Source organism: Schistocerca americana, chromosome 1 (assembly GCF_021461395.2).
Source record: "Schistocerca americana isolate TAMUIC-IGC-003095 chromosome 1, iqSchAmer2.1, whole genome shotgun sequence".
Classification (NCBI taxonomy): Eukaryota; Metazoa; Arthropoda; class Insecta; order Orthoptera; family Acrididae; genus Schistocerca; species Schistocerca americana.
In genome coordinates this window covers 354,155,493-354,178,453 of record NC_060119.1, presented here as the reverse complement: position 1 = coordinate 354,178,453, position 22,961 = coordinate 354,155,493, and the positions used below count along the sequence as shown (strand labels likewise).

Below are 22,961 nucleotides of genomic sequence, written 5' to 3'. Positions count from 1 at the left end.
AAAAGGCGTTGGTCCGATGACTGCCCGGGTCTGGAGAAAATGATTTGGAAATTCGAAAAGACGGGTTTTTTTGGTGTGCAACCTGGTAGAGGGAGGAAACGAATTGATTCGATGTCAGAGGAAGCAGTGGCCACAGCAATGCACGAGGAGACAAGTGGTGGTGCGCAAAGCTGTAGTGCACAGAGAACTGCCCGAACATTTGACATACCCGTGAGCATGCTGTGTAAAATCCTACGAAACATCCTTCTTTGCTATCCATTCAAAATTACCCATGTGCACAAGTTCCTTCCTGTTGACCTGCCAGCAAGGGAGACCTCTGCTTTAGAATTTCTTGCTTACATGGAAGTGGACAATGATTGACCTTGGAAGATTCAGTAGACAGACGAAGCCCTCTTCCATCTGACAGGATTTGTCAATATACAGAATTGTCGAATATGGCCAACAGAAAATCCACACACAAATCAACACGTACCACTTCATCCTGAAAAGCTCACTGTGTAATGCGGGTTTACGGCATCATTTATCATAGGGCCATTTTTTAAGAGACAAGTGACTCCGGTCCTGTTACCTGTACCGCAAACGGTAAGTGCTATGAGTGACTTTTGCACAACCACGTCATTCTAGCTCACCAACAGAGTGAATGGGATCATTTTTATGCAAGATGGTGCACCTCCGCACATTGCAAATCCAGTTAAGCAGCTGCTGTAGCACCATTTTGGAAATGCTAGAATTATCAGATGCCATTTCCCTACAGCCTGGCCATCGCGATCACCTGATACGTGACTTCTGGCTGTGGGCCAATCTGAAAGGTGTTGTGTTCTGTGTTCCAAATGCAAACTTAGCTGCACTGAAGGTACATATTGCACAACACATTCTGAACGTGATCCCAGAAACACTTTGATCAGTTGTGGTACATGCCGGTTTTTATTTCAACTTGCTGCAGAAAATGGTGAACAGCATATTGGATACGTTTTGTGGCAGTCACACGGAAATTGATAATCCAATTTGATTTTGATTGATGCTTTTTATGCAGTTTTTGGCCTCAGAACATTTAAAACCCGATGTGAGTGATGCTTTTTATGTGGTTTTTGGCCTCAAAACAATTAAAAGCCGATTTTTCCCAGCTGATGTGATATGACCTTGCCGTAGTGGTTGGTGGGTTGGTTTAAAGGAGGGGGGAAGGGACCAGATTGCTTGATCATCGGTCCCTTGTTCCTGTTAAAATAATCATGCAGGGGAAAGAAGAAAACAAACGAGAGGTAGAGCACAACACTGAAAGGAAGGGAATACGACAAGAATGACAAAGACAGCAAACACTTCAAAGAACAAAAGAGGACAAGAGAACCACAGAGAGATGCAAGAAAGAGGTAGAAGAGTTTAAAACAAGAAGGCAGATTACCATGGCTGGCTGACCGTGAGAATAAAAAGGAGAAGCCAGCCACTCTGCAACACATTAAAACCTCCACCCTAAAAGCACAAGGGTGGAGGACACAGAGGGACAAAGGACATGCGCTAAAACTTAGATCGAATGATAAAACACGCCCTCACAAAAAAAAAAAACCACGTGAAACTAAAGCTGCTATTGAGGCATTGTCGCCCAACACCGAAGGTAGGGTGCTGGAAAAGTTAAAAGTCTGCCGCAGAGGAGCAGCTGAAAGTGGGCAGACCAGCAAGAGGTGGACAACTGTCATTTGTGTGCCACAGTGACACTTAGGTGTGTCTTCGCGACGGAGGAGGTAATGATGTGTTAGCTACGTATGGCCAATGCGGAGCAGACAAAGTACACCTGATTTCCTGCGAGAAGCCTGCAGGGAAGACTTTTGCACATTCACAGTCTCCTTAATGACACACAGTTTGTTGTGCGTACTGTTATGCCACTCCGTCTCCCAAAGCCGAAAAACATTGTGGCGTAAGACAGAACGCAGGTCAGTTTCAGTAATGCTCATCTCCAAAAGCAGCTTCCGTGTAGCCTATATGGCGAGCCTGTCAGCAAGTTCATTGCCTGGGATTCTGACGTGTCCTGGAGTCCACACAAACCACTGAATGACTGGACCGTTCCAGGGCAGAGATGGACTCCTGGATAGTCACTACCAAAGGATGCCGAGGGTAGCACTGGTCGACAGCTTGTAAGCTGCTCAGGGAGTCAGAAAAGAGAAGAAACGTCTCACCAGAATGGGAATGGATGTACTGAAGTGCACGAGATATGGCCACAAGCTCTGCAGTGAAGACACTGCAGCCAGTGGGCAAGGAATGCTGTTCGATATGGCCTCTGTGGACGTAGGCGAAGCCAACATTACCATCAGCCATCAAGCCATCGGTATAAACAATTTCAGAGCCCCGGAACAAGTCAAGAATTGAGAGGAAATGACAGCGGAGAGCGGCGTGGTTAATGGAGTCCTTAGGGCATAAAAAAGGTCCAGACGAAGCTTCGGCCGAGGTGTACACCATAGACGTTTATGTGCATGGGCCTCAAGCAGAGGTGGTAAAGGGAAGGACTCCAGTTCAGACGGAAGGGACTGCAAGCAAACCGCAATCTTGGCCATAACTGGGGCCGCCAATATGGGAGATGAACTACCACGGGTGGGAAAAGGAGACGGTAACTCAGATGCTCGGCAGAACTACTAATGTGTGCAACGTAACTGGTGAGCAGTTGTGCACGCTGGATCTGCAATGGAGGGACTCTGGCCTCCACCAGGACACTGGTCACCAGACTCATTCTAAAAGCTCCTGTTGTCAGGCGAACGCCACAGTGGTGCACTGGGTCCAGTAAACGCAACGCTGAGGGCGTTGCCGAACCATAAACCACACTTCCATAGTCAAGGCGGGATTGAACAAGGGCTCTGCAGAGCTGCAGCAGCATAGAGCAAACTGCACCTCAGTTGGTGTTGCTCAGGCAGTCGTGGGCATTGAGATGCTGCCAGCACTTCTGCTTAAGTTGTTGTTGATGAGGTACCCAAGTCAGTAGGGTGTCAAAAACCAGTCATAAGAATTGATATGTCTAACTACAGTGAGTCGATCGTCATTAAGGTAAAGTTCAGCTTCCGGATGAACAGTATGATGTTGACAGAAGTGCATGACACACAACTTCGCAGCTGAAAACTGGAAGCTGTGGGCTAGGGCCCACGACTGCGCCTTGTGAATGGCTCCCAGGTGCTGCTCAGCGACACCAGTACTGGATGAGCAGTATGAAATGCAGAAGTCATCTGCATACAGAGAAGGTGAGACCGATGGCCCTACAGCTGCTGCTAGACCGTTAATGGCCACTAAAAACAGAGAGACACTCAATAAGAAGCCCTGCAGAACACCATTCTCCTGAATATGGTGGATGGGGGAGAGGGGGGGAGGTATGAGAGGCACCAAATAGGATATGGAAAGTATGGAGCAACAGGAAGTTTTGGATAAAAATTGGGAGCAGGCCCCGGAGATCCCACTCATCCAATGTGGTAAGGATATGATGTCGCCAAGTCGTGTCGTATGCTTTACGTAAGTCAAAAAAGATGGCAACCAGATGTTAGCATCTAAAAAAGGCTGTTCAGATGGCAGACTTGAGGTACACAAGGTTATCAGTGGTAGAGCGACCCTGGCGGAAGACGTCCTGACATGGAGCCAGTAGGCTATGTGACTCCAGGACCCAACCAAACAGCCGGTACACCATACGTTCCAGCAGCAAACAAAGAACATTGGTGAGGTTGATAGCTAGCCACATCAAGCAGGTTTTTACCGGGTTTGAGCATCTGAATGATGGTGCTCTCCCGCCATTGCTGGAAAGATGCCACGCACCAGATCGATTGACGATGGTGGGGAGATATCGCCTGTAGTCAGACGAGTGATGTTTAATCATCGACTGTGGATTCGATTCGGCCCAGGCGCTGTGTCGGGGCAATGTGCAAGGGCACTGAGGAGCTCCCACTCTGTAAATGGGGTGTTATAGGGTTCACTATGGCTTGTGAACGAGAGGTCTTTCCTTTCCATCCTCTGTATGAGGGTGTGAAAGGCTGGGTGGGTAGTTCTCCAATGCAGAGGTATGAGCGTAGTGCTCAGCAAAGTGTTCGGCAACCATGTTTGTGCTGGTAGATAACACACCATTGATGTTAACACCAGGGACACCAGTTGGCGTCTGGTACCCAAAAAGACCTCCGATCTTCGACCAGACTTGGGAAGGTGGCATATGACACCCAATGGTTGACACATACCTCTTCCAACACTCTTGTTTCTGTCATTTTATAAGCTGGTGAATGCGGGTACGGAGCCACTAAAAGGCTATTAGGTGCTCTAGGGAAGGGTACCACTTATGTCGCTGTAGAGCTTGCCAACAATCTTTAATAGCCTCAGTGACTTCCAGCGACCACCAAGGGACAGTCTTCCAAAGAGGGCACCCTAAAGACCAAGAGAAATGCAGAAACGATTGTTGTAGTGACTTGCTCAACCACAACACTGATGGTACAATGTGGGGGAGATTCAACAGTGACAGCAGAGGCAAATGCTACCCAGTCTGCCTTGTTTAAAGCCCATCTGGGTAGGCATCCATGGGCATGACGCCAGGGGAGTGACAGGAAGATGGGGAAGTGGTCACTACCACACAGGTCATTATGTGCTCTCCAGCGGATAGATAGGAGAAGGCAAACCAAGAGATCAATGGCAGAGTATGTGCCATGTGCCACACCGAAATGTGTGGGGACATCTGTATTTAAGGGGCAGAGGTCGAGTTGTGACAGTAAATTTTCGACATCTCTACCTCGGCCAGTAAGCTCAGTGCCATACCACAAGGGATTATGGGCGTTAAAATCTCCCTGAAGTAGGAAAGGTTTAGCGTGTTGCTCAATCAGTGCAGCCAATATGTTCAGGGGTACTGCACCATCTTGAAGGAGATATATGTTGCAGACAGTTATTTCATGAGTTGTCTGTCGTCCGTATCCTGACAGCTACAGCTTCAAGAGGAGTTTGAAGGGGCACAAGTTCACTACATACCCAGTTCAGGACATAGATGCAAACTCCACCTGACACTATTATATTCACTACGGGTCTTGTAACATCCCCTGTAGCCATGAAGGTCAGGGACCTGCGTTGCCGGGAACCAGGTTTCCTGCAGGGCAATGCAGAAAGCAGGTGTTAAGCTTTACAGTTGACATAGCTCAGCCGGGTGGTGGAAAAAACTGCCACAATTCCACTGGAGAATTATGTGATCGTGTAACTGGGAAGGCATAAAACACTCAATGAGGCAGTCTACACCACAGAGTCACCTGTTGCCTGGATGAGTACCTGTGCAATCAACATCCATTGTGTCTTAGGGCCCAGCGAGATCTAGGCCCTCAGCAGATGCCAGAATCTCCACTTCATCCTTAGACGCAGAGCTTGTAGATGGTGTGGGGGCCACCACAGTGCCTTGGTTCTTGGGGGTCTTTATCTTTTTTGGTTTCTCTTGCTGCTCCTTAGGTGTGTCCAGCTGGGAGGGCTTCACGGATTCAGTCTCAGCGACTGATGAGGACCATGAAGTCCTACGACCCACTAGCTGTGGTTGCTTCAGCCACTGGTGGATGTCAGCTTTGCCACTGGTAAGAACCTGGGAAGGGAGTGACCCAAGGGACCCCTTCCTAGTGAGAGGAGCCGAAGAAGACATATGCTTCTCCAGCTGAGAAGTGGGGACTGACGTCCCTGATGGTTGGGAGGGTGTTGCTCCTGAAGTAGGTGGTGCAGAAGTAACAGGGAGGGAAGTGGCCCCCCCACCATCAAGGGAGCAGGTGGAGTCTGACGGCTCAGAGCCACATGTCAATGGCAGAATGGAAGATGGTAGAACCGTTGTCGTAGCAGCAGCATAGATTGATGCCGTATACAAAGGATGTAGCCCCTCATATTTTCTTTCAGCCTCAGTGTAGGTCAGTCGGTATTATTTTCCTTTCTTTCTGGAGAATCCTGCAGTCTGACGAACAAGGCAAATGGTGCTCTCTGCAGTTGGAGTACTGGGATGTGAAGGATGTCCACGATCCTGACAGGTGATGCTGGAAGGACAGCGGGAAGACGTGACCAAACTTCCAACACATAAATTACCGCACTGGGGGAGGGATATATGGCTTCACATCACAGCAGTAGACCATCACCTTTCCTTCTCAGGTAATGTGCACCCTTTAAGACCAATATGACAGCACCGGTGGCAACCTGATTATCCCTCAGACCCCGGTGGATGAAATGAACACCTTGATGCTCTAAATTAGCATGCAGCTCATAAACAGACAACAAAAGAAGGTCCCTGTGAAATACAGGGTGTCCCACTCAAACCTCCCTGATTTCAAAGACCCAGGAAAGAAAAACCACCGTAGATATGACAATGAAAAATGCACCATATTGTAGAGCATCTCAAAGAGTTTATTTATCATCAATACACCTCTACATGTGAACCATGAATATTGAGTCTATATTCAATTTCTTGTGAAGTACTTTGTAACATTTCCTCTGTTATTGTTGCAATCGCATTAGTGATATGATGTCACAACGTAGGGATATCGTCCACTTTGGTTGCATACAAGCGGTCCTTCACAAATCCCCACATGAAGAAATCAAGCGGCGTAATATTGGATGAACAGGGTGGCCAGGCAATGGATCCTCCACATCCGAACCAAAAACTGGGAAATTTCCGATCCAGGAACTTGCGAACAGCTGCTGACCAATGCATTTTTGAAAAATGCTGATGTGTTGCAAGTCTTGTATCTGAGGATAAACAAACTGCTCCAACATGTCCAGATACACTGACTCATTCACTGTTTGTTCCGCAAAGAAGAACACAGCAACAATCCTGTCATGCATTAGCTCGCACCAGATGTTTAGTTTAGGGCTATCACAAACACGTTCAATGACAACATGCGGATTTTGCGAACTCCGAATCCGAACAATATTCCTATTAACCTGTCCTGATAGATCAAATGTTGCCTCATCTGAGAATAAACATCTTTTCAGGAAGCTGGCAACCATAATAATATGCTGCAGCATATCCGCAGTAAATTGTTGTCGGCGTAGTTTGTCATTCGACATCAGATGTTGCAGAATTTGCACTTTGTAAGCACAGATACGAAGATGCTGGTGAACTACAAGATGCAATGTTGATCGAGGTACATCAAGTTGCCTAGATGCTTGACAAATTGACTGACGTGAGCTTTTGAGAAATGTTTGTCCGATGTCCTCCACTGTTTCTACTGAAACTCTGTGATGTGCAACGCCAGAATGTTGCAAAACACTTCCTGTTGCCAAATACTTTCTATACCATTCCTTAATTGTTTACACATCAGGTGGCTCACATTCATACACACGACAATAATTTCTTTGCACAGTAATCAGCGATTTTGTTTCTGCAAACCACACTACTGCCTGCGCGTGCTGCTGTGGAGTCGCCATTTTTCACTTCATGCAACCATGCTGCATTCTGGCGACGATACACACTTCTGAAGTGGGAATATAAATTCTTTGAGATGCTCTACAATGTAGTGCATTTTTCATTGTCACATCTACTGTGGTTTTTCTATCCTAGGCCCTTGAAATCAGGGAGGTTTGAGTGGGACACATTGTATGATACCCTGGACCATATTTAAGCTCTTATGGGGCATGATGGAAATAGAAACATCCCCCACCTTGTCACAAGCAAGTAGTGCTTGGGGTCGTACTTCTATGCACTGAATTGAGCCCGTGAATGCTTGGAGACTGCTGGTGTTTGACCACCAGCAAGACATGATGTACTACGCTTAATCACGGGTCATCCATTCTGATGCCACCCACTCCCACCAGAGGCCCCCCCCCCCCCCCCCCCCACGGGCACCACCCAGCTGCAGCAAAGGCCACCTGGCAGGATAGACATTGCTGGTAGTCCTGATGTCTCAGGGGGATGGGCATCTACTCCTTGGCATAGGTGGGAAGTTTACAGCACAGGCATCAGCAGAGCGATCCCTGTGTAGTCAGGGGGCTACGACCAACAGGGTACATGGTGGCCCACCACAACGGACTGGCTACTGTGCTGGATATCAGGTGCAAATGAGCTAAGAAGTCCATTATCATTGTCAATGCAGAAAGCGATACAGCATAGCGGATGGAGGAAAATGCACCCAGGAGGCTGACCTCACCCAACACCTGGAGAATGAGCGGAAGTGCAGATCCACGTCAAAGGATGCGAGAGGTCTCAGCGCATGATGGACACAATGCACCATGTAAGGCACCCTTCCCCAATTGGCTCACAGTATGGGAAAGTTTAGAAGGATGGAGGTCAAACCCTACAGGGGACCATCACATAAAGGTTGAAATGTGTGAGACTCCTTTTAGTTGCCTCTTATGATAGGCAGGAATACCTCAGGCCTATTCTAACCCCCGGACCCGAAGGGGGGTGCTGTAGCGGATGGGCTTATGTAACTAACAGTATCACACCTGCACACCCATGCACACTGAGTAGTACAGTTCCTTTAACATAAAACTGTACACCTTAGGCATTGCTGTACGGTTCATTTGTCATTTGTAGACGACCACTATTAAATTATGATGGTTACAGCACCATCTATAGCTACATTTTGTAACTCTTTATTTTTCTTCTTTCCCCTTCTCTGATAATATTTCATTGCAATTTGACATCATTCTGGCCAGTGGTGTTATTCTTAAAGCGGTTTGAAAGTTTAATTTTAATCACCCTGTAATATGGTGCGATTCCTCGTGTACTAACAACACAAAAACATCTCTCACCAACTTTCGTCATGCGCATATTTCCAGCAGTAAATGGACATTCGAGATTGGCAGTCTGGCAACACTGGAATCACATGTATGGTAACTACCTCTTTCAGCATGTGGTAGTACTGTGCAGTTGGTGCACTGCATCGTGTTTTGGGTTAGCATGCAGAAGGTCAAGGTTCGATTTTGGGACGAGGTGTATTTGTTTTTGTTTGCTAAATATAGTCTACATGGTACAGTATTTGGTGTCTTCATCATTATACAGCAATTACAGTGAGTCTTTTACAAAACATTTGGACTTGATGCTATGAACACAGAAACTGAAGTACAATTTTTTCATTGGTCAGCCTTTAAAGAAGCCTATTGCACGTCGTGGACATGAATTTTTCCACATAACTGCATCCACCAGATCCCAAACATATTACCTGTGTACCCTCCCCCAGTGACCCCATCGATTATTACCACCCATTATTCTTGCCACTTTCAGGCCCATTACCCTTCGTTGGGGGCTTATGTCACCAGCAGAACTAGCAGCATGCTTTGCAAATAATTTCCAAGCTCCATTACCATTTGCATGTATTATCACCATGGAATCATTAATTATGTCTTTCAACACACTGTTTAGCATCCCCATGCGTTACTATTATCATCATCATCATCATCATCATATTATTATTATTATTATTATTATTATTATTATTATTGACAGATATGTGGAAACATCACTTTCACCGGCAGGCAAAACGTGTAATTTAAAAAATAACATTTCACAAGTAGCATTTCCAGGGAAATGGGTGCGACTGGGGAGAGGTCTATTTAAATGGCCTCCGCATTTGCCTGACCTAAATCATCTGGATTTCTTCCTGTGGGAACACCTGAAAGAGTACATGTATTGTACTCCACCGTCGTGTAAAAAAAATTGATGGTGCATGTTTATGATGCTCTTGTATCTGTGGATGCAGCAACACTGCGAAGAGTCAAGAGCTGTACGACCCAGTGAGCTGCACAATGTTTGGAGGTGCAGGAAAATGACTTGCTGACCACAGTTTTGTTATGTTTACCATTACAAAACAATGAACTATGTAAATATCAGATACATGTGGCTTAAGAAATGATTGTACTACCGTGTTATATGGCAGAATGAAATTGGCAACTAATGGAAAATACACCTCTACCCGGACTCAAACCCTTGGCCTCCTGCGTGCTAATGCGAAACACTATCCCTGCACTATCAGCACAGCACTACCCCTATATGGTGAAAGAGGTAGTTACCATGCATGTGGTTCCAGTGTTGCCAAATTGCCCATTTTTAACTTTCATTTATTGCCAGCAATGTGCCCAAGACAAAATTTTGCGAGAGACATTTTTTCATTGTTAGTATGCGAGGAATCGCACTGCGAAGTCCAAGAGAGCAAATATGTCTTCACTCTGAATATGTGTAAGAGATAGCAAGGATCTTCTTGCAGATGGCCCCAGAAACTGTGTGTGAGAAATACCAAGGGGAGTGTTAACTTCAGCTTTTTGAGTGGCGGGATCTAGAATACTTCCTCCACTGATGTTAGTGATATTTCAGGTCCATTCTCTTTTTTTAAAGTATGTGTGTTGAACTTCTATGATCACATGGCACAGACAAAATATCTGAAAGTTTCCCTTAGGGTATGAAATAACAGCAAGTAGCTATTTGCTTTGATTACATTTCTCACTGTGCTTAATTAATATTCAAACTATATTTATTCACAATTGTGATTTTGGCTATTGTGGACAACTGTTACAATATAAACTGCTTTAAGACCAGCTCAACTTTACACACATCCTGTTCTCAAAATCTAACAATGTCCTCATTTTAATAAACTTTTACATCCTTTCACATACATGATGAACAAACTTATCTTAGATGCACATGAAATACGTAAACATGGTTATCACAAGGGCAGTGTCCTCATAAAAGGAACTATTAAGCCTTGACGTACTTCATTGTGAGGATAGAAGAGGTATAATTTTTTTTAATAATTTGGATTTTACAAATTTTTTGAGAACAGACTGTATTCTTAGAGCTGAGTTGGTTCTTAAGCAGTTTATGTTGTTACAGCGTTAACTTGAGAATAACCAAAATCATAGTTGTGAATAAATACATTTAATGATCATTTGTGCAACTGGCTGCAGCAATAAAGATACTTTCTGTTTGCACACTTTATACAAGTTTACACTTTTTAATATTATTAACTGTCATATCATCTCATTTCTTGTAGGCCAACTAAGGACCACAACTTTCAACTATTGTATTCTGGAGCAGGTTTTGATGTTTGCCAAGTCGTCATGCATCCTCTGACAGTATTGTGCCTTCCTGTTTGTCCATCGGACACCTGCCTTCTTTCTTGGTGGACTGTCCACAAACATAACTTGCTTAAGTATTCTCCTATAGATGTCTGGTCTTTCAAGTCTCTTTACCTCCCAGTTCCTGCAGGTCTTTTTATCACTTCCATCATGGTGACTTGGCATCCCTCTTTTTGCTAGTATGCAAGAAGTTAGCTGGTCACCCTAAAGGGATGCATCCCACAGGCCAAACCTCTCTTCCCAGTCACACTTTTTATATTTGTTACCTTCCTTTACTGGTCCTAGTGCCTTCCTCATTATCTTTCTCAAATTTGTCTGCGAGACATTTTCCTGTTGTGTACTAGACACCTGAAACATACAGGGCTTCAAGGCAGGTAACTGTCTGGCAATGTTTCATTTTTGTGTTACGAAACAGACACTTTTTGTTACAGGTGAGCTTCGTCGGATGTTGCGCCAGTTACAGCTTGTTTACTCACATTACAAAGCCGTTCTTTTTGCAAAGATTGTGTTTCAGACATTCTCCCAAGAGTTTAAACCTATTGGTTTTCTTGACTTCTCCCAGTTCCAGGTGCAGGTGGAGTGTGCAAGGAGAATCACTGACACTCATAATGGATTGCCTTTTTTCAAATGATACATTTAGTAAACTTACTCTGCTTGCTGCCTGCGAACCTTGAGGTGTTCCATTGAAACAGATAGAAATATGAAGCACAAAACATTAATCCCATTGCAGCCATGCTCCAGTGAGTTAGCATTTGTAAATTCCTGTCTAGCTAACTCCTTTCTACACTCTTATTACCTTTTCCAGTGCACAATTAATGAGGAGAGGAACCACCTACCTTTCTTACTCCTGTCATGATTTCAAAACTTCTCGAAAGTGTTCCTCTGAACTGTACTTGCTATCTGGTGCTTTTTTTAGTTCCTCCAAGGTCTTCATGATAGTATATATATGTCAATCGAGTCATATGCCTTCAAAGATACACCAAAAATGATGAAGATGTATTTCTTACCAGCCATCTTCACTTGTTGTACCACTGACTTCATATATCCGTTCAATACAAGTGCATCCTCTTCCGAATCGAACAGTATTCTCTAGTTGAGATTCAGTTCTGTTCAGTACAGTCTTGGCGAAAACTTGTATGCTACAGGCATCAGTGAGGTTCCTCAACAACTCAAGTCTCCTTTCTTGTGACAGGAATGAATCAAACCAGAAGTCCAGTCTCTAGGTAATGATTCAGGCTCCCATTCAACATGCTCACAGTCCTATCTCCAATTAATTCCTTCATTCAGCTACTATTGAACCTTCCCTACACGTATTATTGTTTTTCAAGCACTGAATGATTTCTATCGCTTTTTGGTCAGTGGTTGAGAGTTTGGTTACTTCATGTTCTCTTGCCAAGTAACGAATGTATTAGGTTGTTCAGAGTTAAGAAGATACTCTAAGTATCAAGCCAGCAGATGACAGTTGTCTACATCACTGTTGGCTATCTTCCCATGTGGCCCCCTGAGGCGAAGGTTCAGTGGGCTACAGTGACTGGGTTTGTGTAAATTGTCTGTAAAAAAGTTCTGGTATTGTTGTTCTTGACGTTTTCTTCACCTTGGTGTGACATAATAATCGTAGGAAATAAATATGACTTCTGATGTGGATTAGAGTAGCCACAGATGTAATATTAGCATTAATAAGAAAATAAAAAAAAATAACTTACAGACTGAACACTTTTGGACTTCAGTTAATATACTCTTATTTTAGGGAATCATTCACAAAATTTTGAACATCTCTATGATGCTGTCCGTAAAAATTCATTCAGTATTGTGTACACGATGAAAAATTAAAAAATTCCTGGGAGATTAAAATTGTGTGCCATACGAGGACTCAAACCCAGTACCTTGTCTTTCACAAATAATTAGGCTTAACATATTTTTTGGGTCCAACCCAGGACATATTTTTGAATTTACAGAGTACTGGAACACCATGTTTTATTTACTGTGTTATATGTTTCAACGGACATTACTTTTACAGACATGCTTTGTTGTTTTAATTACAACATAAAATTTCACAACAAAGAAGTTCTGAATTACTTTCAACTTTCAGTAGATGTTCAGACAGAAGACACTGAAAGTCTACCCCTTTCTTACTTTGAAACACCCGAGATGCTGTGTTGGCGGTCGTGTGTGTAAGGTGTGCTTGCTTATGTATGTGAATGGTTTGTGTGTGTAGGACATTTTGGTAGGAAGGATGCTGCTGCACGTTATATTGGATGGCGAGTCACTGTCAGATGTGAAAGTAACTACAGATGTGCTCCAGAGAATGTGTTGGGACCCTTGCTATTCATGTTGTATGTTAATTACCTTGCATACAACATTAATAATAACCTCAACCTTTTTGCAGGTGATGCAGTTATCTATAATGAAGTACTGTCAGAAAGAAGCTCCATAAACATTCAGTTAGATCATGATACAATTTTAAAATGATGCAAAGACTGGTACCTTGCTTTAAATGTTCGAAAATGTAAATTTGTGCACTTCTCAAAATTAAGAAAACTTAATACCCTATGACTATAATATCAGTGAGTAGCTGCTGGAATTGACAGCTCATACAAATACTTGGGTGTAACACTTTGTAGGGATACGAAATGGAATGATTACATAGGCTCAGTCATCGATAAGGCATGTGGTAGACTTTGGTTTATTGGTAGAATATTGGGGAAGTGTGATCAGTCCACTAAAGAGATTGGTTACAAATCACTTGTGTGAGCAGTTCTAGAACATTTCTCAAGTGTGTAGGACTCGTACCAGAAAGGCCTAACAGGGGATACTGAACATACACAGAGAACGGCAGCAGGAATGGTCACAGGTTTGTTTCATCCAAGAGAATGTGTGACACACACTGATACTGAGGGCACTGAACTGGAAGACTCTTGATTATAGATGTAAACTATCCTGAGACAGTCCATTAGCAAAATTTCAAGAATCAGCTTTACATGATTACTCTAGGAAAATACTACAACCCCCTATGTATCACTCACATAGGGACCATGAGGATACGTTTATAACAACAACAGCAGGCACAGAGGCATTAAAACAATCCTTTTTCCTGCACTACATATTTGAATGGTAGAGGAAGGAACCCTAATAAATGGTACAATGGGCCATACCCTCTGATATGCACTCCACAGTGGTTTACAGAGTATAGATGTAGACAGTTATTTTGAAAACCTTGCAGGTCTATTAGGATATTGTGGAGTGATGGTTCAGTACTCCTGGAGGAAAAGATATTGTTGACTACTGGCTGAAACACAGCCTCTAGGATACCGTTTTCAGTAAACTGACAGAACTAAAGCTGTGAGGGCAGGCTTTGAGTCATGACTGGGTAAGTAAGTTGGTACAGAAAGCAACATTCTAGGCTCATGTGTTGGTCCAGCACACAGTTTTAATATGCCAGCAAGTTTCATAATCGTGCACACACCACTGCAAGGTGAAAGATTCATTATGGTGAAAATTATTTCACTGCAAGGAAATTGTGACATTTTGACTCTTCTAGTACGTGAGTTTTGCCAACTAGTCACTTGCCTGCTTCATTTCTATCAGTCTTATTTTGTTTCTGCTACTTGGTTGTGTATACTAAGGAATGCCGAATGAAGCAAATGGAAATGCAACTTACAAATAAAATGGTTCACACAAAAATGTGATGCGTAAGTCCTTGAAGACAAACCCTGGGAATAAATGTAGATTTTTAGAGATAACTTAGAAATAAAATGGTGTAGCTAACCAGTGGAGAACCTGAAACAGAGACACAATGTGAACTGCACAATGAGTGGACAGCAGAATATAAATAATTACCTATTCTCTCAATGAGTAAAGACAGCATGTACCATAAATTTGTACCACGATAAGCATGCATTAATAGAGTGCTCTCATAAATCTAACCATTTTCATGATAGGCCAACTGCCAGCTGCAGTCCACCTCATGTCACACAGAACTTTATCAATATGTTGATCACATTCATAGCAATGGAAAGTATTGGTGGGATGTAAATAATTTAAAAAAATTAGGTGACAGTTACACATATATTAGAAGCACTTAGTCATCAAAAGGCTCTTAAATAAGACAGAGCTTTACTACATTTCAGAAATCCTTTTTCCAATGCTATAGACACACATATGAATGGCTACACAGTTCTGGCACATTGCAGCCATACAAAAAAAAGATCTGAAAGGTAGTAAAGTTTCAAGGACTCACCACCTGTATTATTCTGTGAATTGTTGCCTGTAATCCTTACATTATTTGTACAGTGTGTGTGTTAATATACTGACATCTCAAGTTGAAGGTAAGAACTTCAAATGTCAACTAATTTCTGAAAATGAACATTGACAAATTTTCCTGCTATGAAAGCTAAGGGATTGGCAGCGTAAAAATCATGAGCCTCTGCAAAACAAGTCTCCGAACAGTACTTTGAAAAGTATTTCTAACTATTGAGCTGAGTATGTGGTGATACAAGGCTCTACCCTGATGACCACAAACAGTAAAAACACTAAAAAGTATTTAATTTCACATTACCTGTGTTACAAACGTTATAGCTTTTCCAGCACGACCAGCACGTGCTGTTCTACCAACTCTGTGGATATAGTCTTTGCTGTGTGTTGGTATGTCAAAATTGACAACAACATCTACGTGAGGGATGTCCAAACCCCTGAAAATTGACACACATACAGATTCTTGCATTTAAAAAAAAAAAAAAAAAAAAAAAAAAGGAGAAGTTATCTACTTATCTTACAAGGAACAAAAAGTTCATAATCTTTTTACTTAAAAAAATTAACATCCTAGGAAAGGTGTCTTTTTTAAATTTTCTTTCGCTGTTCATGTCTAATTGTTTGTGGTGGGATGTTTGAGCAGCTCCAGATTAGATCCACAATTCTTGAAATTTCATTGGCAAAGGCTACGAGAAATTCCCTTTCCATTCGCAAATGGTGTGCAAGGATAATGACTGTTGGTAAGGGATGACATGACCTCTAATTTCCCTGTGATGGTCAGGAGGAGGAGGAGGAGATTAGTGTTTAACGTCCCGTCGACAACGAGGTCATTAGAGACGGAGCGCAAGCTCGGGTTAGGGAAGGATGGGGAAGGAAATCGGCCGTGCCCTTTCAAAGGAACCATCCCGGCATTTGCCTGAAGCGATTTAGGGAAATCACGGAAAACCTAAATCAGGATGGCTGGAGACGGGATTGAACCGTTGTCCTCCCGAATGCGAGTCCAGTGTGCTAACCACTGCGCCACCTCGCTCGGTCTTGTGATGGTCATTTCACTTTTGTATCTAAGTAATATGTTGACTGATTCATCTTGGAATGTATATTCTCGTAATTCCGACAGTAAACCTCTTTGGAATTCACAATGTCTGTCTTTTATTGTTTAATACAGTAGTTTGGAGAACATCTCTGAAATTCTCACACTTGCTCTGATATTCCATAAACTTATATTTTATTCACTAACAGGAAGCTTGACATTGTACTTTATGCCTTTCAGAAGTCGGGGGAAAAAACATAGATCACCTAACTGTCATTATTAATACCTTTTCGATATCATGGGCAAACAGAGATTGCTATTTGTGAAATACACGTTTATTCCTTCACTGTAGATTTTCATTCTTTACAAACAGACCTTCACAATATGCAAACATAAAACATTCCATAATTATGCACAGATTGCAGTCACTGATACAGGTGTGTAATGTGCATCTGTCCAATGACTATTCTGTGGAATGATTGTGCCTTTTCTCAAATTATTAGGTTAGTTTGATCCTCCAGCAACTTGTTAAAAACTGTAGCCACAACAGCAGCAAGTTCCTTTGCTTTCCCCTGTCGGGTGATTTCAGTTAATGTTCTATCTATATCATTCCTGCAACTAAAAGGAAGAAATATAGTATGGTCTTCCACAGTGGAAGACAGAATTCAGAATATTAGGCTCCTCTCTGTAATTTTCTGTTTAGGTGCTAGAATGTTCACTGGGTGAATGAACAATTAATTTCGATCTGTTACTGACTGCTTTTGTCAGATCAGACAGCAAAGATTTACTTTCATTCAGTTTTTGTTTATTAACAAGGCTTTGACTTTATTTAGACCTGTGATGAACTTTTCTTTGCATCTGCAGCAATGTTCAAATATATTTGTTGAACTACAGTGTTTGTTTTGTTTTAGGGCGCAAAAAACACCTGGGGTCATATGTGCCCTAGTCAAAACTATAGAACACAAACAAAGAGACGAGGGAAATGACTATGTCAGTCCCAATGGACAGAACAGGAGACAGCTAAAAAAGGCACATGTAAAAAGGGCTAAAAAAACACCATTTAAAAATGGAGATCCAAAAACTAAAAATTAAATGGCCTTTGCCGTACGGCTGATAAATCAGATGGCAAACCCAAGCTGGAACGTAAATTGGTAAAAAAAGGGCATTCCAGCAGGAAGTGCAGACAGTTATAAGTTGGGCACAATGCGTACAAAGTGATGGGGCAGCACCACTGAGCAAATGACGATGGCTAAAAAGACAGTACCCAATACACAGCTGAGTTAAAACAATCTCCTCCTGGTGGGAGGGTCGAGAGGTGGTCGTCCAAGGCACCAGGAGAGGCTTAATAAGCCAAAGCTTATTCCCGTGAAGGGAGGACCATTGGCGATGCCAAAGGGACACCACCTCCTGACAGACGGCAACGCAGAGATCACCAGAGGGAATACACACACTCGTGGGCTGAGGTACGAGGACTGCAGCCTTGGCAACAGCGTCAGCAGCCTTGTTTCCTGGCAGACCAACATGACCAGGGACCCACAGAAACACGACATTGGCTCCACCAAGAGCGAGCAAGTGACAGTTTTCCTGGACCCGCTGCACTAAGGGATGAGCAGTGTACAGTGCATAGAGACTTTGGAGGGTGCTGAGTGAGTCTGAGCAGAGGAAGCAATTGGGAAGCTTGTGTTGCCGGATGTACTCTGTGTCCTGATACAAGGCAAAAAGCTCAACTGTACATACTGAGGAGTGTGCTGGAAGCCGATATCGAAAAACACGGATGCCAATGACAGAGGCACATCCGACCCCCGGTCAGTCCAAGAGCCATCAGTGTATACAAAGGTACTACCGCTAAGTTCCATGCAAAGGTCATGAAACTGAAGGCGATAGACCGAGGCTGGAGTAGTGCCCTTAGGAAGCGAATGAAGGCTAAGGTTAAAATTGGCCACTTCATGAAGCCAAAGTGGTGAAGTGTTCCACCCGCTGGGAAAGTTTCAGGTCGCGTGAAGTTAAGCCACCATAACAAGTGGCGAAAGTGGACTCCAGGAGGTAACAGAGAAGATGGACGAGCCCCATACTGACGATCTAAGGAATATCAAAGAAGGAGGCATAGGAGGGGTGACCACGCATGGCAGACAAACGGCATGCCTACCTGCTGAGAAGAAAGTCATGGCGGTAGGACAATGGTAGTTCAGCAGCTTCAGCATACAGACACTCAACTAGGCTGGTGCAGAAGGCCCCCATGGCCAAACTGATGCCATGATGATGGGTTGTGTTGAGACGGTGTTAAAGGGATGCGTACAGATGCATAAACCAAGCACCCATATTCGAGTTTCGAATGGACAACGGACCAGTACAAACGGAGGAGGGTGGTTCAATCGGCACCCCAAGAAGTACCATTGAGGACACACAGGACATTGAGGGACTGCGTACAGTGGGTGACAGGCAAGAGACATGGAAGGACCAAGAGAGTTTCCTATTGAGCATGAGCCCCAGGAATTTCGTAGAGTCAACGAATGGAAGGGCAACAGGCCAAAAGTGTAGAGATGGTGGGAGAAGCCATTTGCGCCACCAGAAATTCATACAGACGGTTTTATGAGTGGAAAAGCTAAAGCCATTGGCAATGCTCAAGGAGTGAAGATGATTAAGACAGCGCTGAAGGTGTCGCTCAGTGAGACAGGTCTGTGGAGAACTGCAATAGATGGCAAAATCATCGACAAAAAGGGTGCCAGAGATGCCCGGTGGGGGACAAACCACTATAGGGTTAATGGCAATAGCAAAGAGGATGACGTTCAGGGTGGAACACTGAGGCACACCATTTTCATGAATAAAGGTGTCCGACAACGCAGAACCTCCGTGCACCTTGAAAACTCAGTTTTGTAAAAATGCCCGAAGAAAACAGGGTGCAGGTGCCCACGGAAGCCCCATGTGTAGAGAGTATGGAAGATACCAGTTCTCCAGCAGATGTCGTAGGCCTTCTCCAAATCTAAAAACTCGGCCTCAGTCTGGGACTTCCACAGAAAACCATTCATGACATGGGTGGACAAAGTAATGGGATGGTCAACTGTGCTGCGCTCTAAATCCACACTGTGCATTCGTGAGTAAATGGCGAGACTCAAGCCACCACACCAGCCGGGCATGAATCATATGTTCCATCACTTTGCAAATGCAGCTGGTAAGAGAGATGGGGCAGTAGCTAGAAGGAAGGTTTTTGTCCTTAACTGGCTTAGGGATGTGTATGACTTCACGCCAGCATCCAGGAAATGTCCCCTCAGCCCATATGTGGTTGCATGTGTTAAGCAGAAAGAGCTTGCCCGCAAGAGAGGTGCTGCAACACCTGAATGTGGGTAGCATTTGGCCCTGGGGCAGAGAAACAGGATGAACTGAGAGCACGATAGTGAAGGTGGTATTGCAGCACTCACGATTCGGAGAAGAGAAGGGTATCGCCCGAGCCGCCTCCATTCGTTTCCGACGGATGAAGGCAGGTTAATAGTGGGAAGAGCTTGAAACTTCCGCAAAATGGCGACCCAAGGTGTTGGATGTAGCAACAGCATCCATGATGACATCGGCACTACTGTCAGGCCAGAAATGGGGGAATGGATCTTGGTTCCAGAGAGCCATAAGAGGTTGGCCCACACAACAGAAGAAGGTGTGGAACTGTTAAAAGAACTAGTGAATGAAATCCAACTAGCTCTTTTGCTATCCTGAAGAACTCTATAACACTTTGCACTCATATGATTATAATGAATACAGTTTTCCAGCGTAGGGTAACTGTGTGCAAATTGCGTCAAGGCATGCCTCAGTCCATCAAGGGACTGGGTCATGACGTGTTAAAGAGGAAGGGCAAGGAATGGAACGTTCTGCAGCAGTAAGGATGTCATCAGTGAGATAGTCCACCCGGTCATCACAACTGAGGAAATCTTGTTCTACGAAGGTCGCCAGGGAGGAGTAAAGCTGCCAGCCAGCCTTAGTAAGCCGCCATTTGGGCATGCATCTGGATGGGGTAGGAGTCAGCAGATGGAGAGCACGCAGAAATGGTCGCTCGAGCAGGCGTCAGAAAGAACGGACCACTCAAGATGATGGGCAAGCTGGGCAGTGCAAAAGGATAGGTCCAAATAATAGGTGTGCGAGGAGTCGGAAAGGAAAGTGGGGGCTCCAGTGTTAAGGCAGAAGATGTTGAGTTGGTTAAGAAGGTCAGACAAGAGGGCACCTCTCTGGTAGGTCCTGGGAGAACCCCAAAGAGGATGATGCGCATTAAAATCACCGAGTAGCAAAAACGGGGGAGGTAGCTGCCCAATAAGCTGAAGGAATTCTGCTCTGGTGACATTGAAGGATGGAGGTACATAAATGGTACAGAGGGAGAAAGTCAGGCGGAGAAGGAAAAGGCGAACTGCAACAGCCTGAAGACGGGACATCAGGGAGATGGGTTGACTATGAAGGTCACCCCGTATGAGCAGCATGACGCCCCCATGAGATGGGATGCTAACCTCAGGGGGGAGGTCAAACCACATCAGTACGTAATGTGGTCACAGTATGGGTTGGATTCACCACATCTACTGTTATCGGGCCTTTTTCTTCGAGGAAATGCGTGGTTCTGGTTTTGTAACTGCTAACGTGATGGGTGAGAGGTACGCCGATATGTTACAGAATCGCATCATTCCCAGCCTGGCTGATAAACAGCTGCTGGAACGTACAATGTTTATGCAGGATGGCGCTCAACCCCATATTGCTAGACGTGTGAAAGATCTGTTGCGCACGTTGTTTGGTGATGTTCGTGTGCACGTTGTTTGGTGATGTTCGTGTGCTCAGCCGCTACTTTCGTCATGCTTGGCCTCCCAAGTCCCCAGACCTCAGTCCGTGCGATTATTGGCTTTGGGGTTACCTGAAGTCGCAAGTGTATCATGATCGACCGACATCTCTAGGGATGCTGAAAGACAACATCCAACGCCAATTCCTCACCATAACTCCGGACATGTTTTACAGTGCTGTTCCCAACATTATTCCTCAACTACAGCTATTATTGAGTAATGATGGTGGACATATTGAGCATTTAATATAAAGAACATATTCTTTGCTTTGCCTTACTTTGTTATGCTAATTATTACTATTCTGATCAGATGAAGTGCCATCTGTCGAACATTTTTTGAACTTTTGTATTTTTTTGGTTGTAATAAAACCCCATGTCATTCCAAGCATGTGTGTCAATTTGTACCTCTCTATCTACATTATTCCGTGATTTATTCAGTTTTCAAATTTATACTGACTTTTTAATCACCCGGTATATGTTTTACAGATTCTTTTGTTGATATCCGATAATGCTGCACACTTTCTAAACAAATTAGAAGTATTTTGAATATTTTTGAACCTGCTTACAGTTATTAAGAAATTACTAAGAAATTTATGCAAATTTCTTTTCCAAAATGCTTCCTCAAATTGAGGCACCATTTACTCCAACGTTATACATTCGAAGGAGACCAAATTTTTACCAGATATGCATGACATGGTGGCTGAGGTACTAGACCTATTTGATTCCAACTATTATGTATATTACAAGGATAAAAAAATATCATATCTTACATTTTTATAATTTTTTTTGTAATAAAATCATTATTTTTTCTATAATTTAGTTGATTCTGCAATAAAGCTTAGGTCTACAACATAAGTATGGACTACTGCAAGTTACAGAAAAGAAATTAGAGCAATGCTTTATAAACTTTAGGAAATATTTGTACCTGAATTCTGAAAAATACAATTTGCAGGAACTTGCGAATGAATATAATAAGAGTCCAATTAAACTGTGCCTCAGAACATTCCTGAAGCATAGTCTTCATCCTGCACCATTTCTTCATCTTCAAGCTTCTTCTTGGCATTCCTTTTAGCACTTCTTGCTTCTTTGGTAACTTGAAGAGCCTATCTTTCAGCCTCATGCACTAGTTGTCTGTCACACATAAGCAATTGATCTTCCATATTAGAGCCACATTTTATGCCTAAATTTCTCAGGACTTCCAACCTTCCTATCACTCCATCATTGAAACATATCACTGCATCTAGTGTACCAACTTTTAATGCATTTAGCCCAACAAAAACATTCTTGGGTAATGTTTCCCATATGCAATGGTTGAAACTTTCACTGTATTCTGAGTGGCCCCATGAAAACATTTACTAAGCAAAACAGGGTTACTCAGGTCTCTAAAAACTGGTTTTATTTCATTCATAACAGGCTCAGGAGGAGAATGCTTATGATGGTATATTTGACCACTTTCTTTTGCTTTTTGGTAACCACACCACGAATCTGATCCTTCTGGGCAAAGTCTGTGAACAGGGTGGTCATCTGTGGACAACTTATGAAAGTAGGTGGCCTATACAGCTTTTCGCATTGCTGTAACATCATTCAGAGGTGCAGTTCATCCAATGGCCAGTCCATAATAACCCTGAAGGAGGTCTATTTCAGTTTCCGTCAATCTGCTTCAGCCAGACAGCAATTTTCCATCAGTTAGCAACTTTCCTTTCATTTCTCTTCGTAGCTTCCTCGGTCTAGCACCCATCCTCTTTTGCACATGCACACAATACTCCAATTTAGTTACCAAGGTATCACCATAAACATTTTACTCATTAATTTTATTGAAAGCTTTAGAGTCCCCATTGTCTAGGTACTTCGTAT

At 43.5% G+C, this 22,961-nt stretch overlaps 1 protein-coding gene across 1 annotated transcript in view; it reads right to left on the bottom strand.

Moving 5' to 3' along the window:
* The window catches only part of LOC124622602 (probable ATP-dependent RNA helicase DDX47), a 47,955-nt gene that overhangs the window by 1,648 nt on the left and 23,346 nt on the right, over positions 1-22,961 (bottom strand). The window contains exon 7 of the mRNA XM_047148365.1: positions 15,584-15,716. Within this exon, the coding sequence (XP_047004321.1) occupies positions 15,584-15,716 (133 nt within the window). The remainder of the gene's footprint in view (positions 1-15,583; positions 15,717-22,961) is intronic.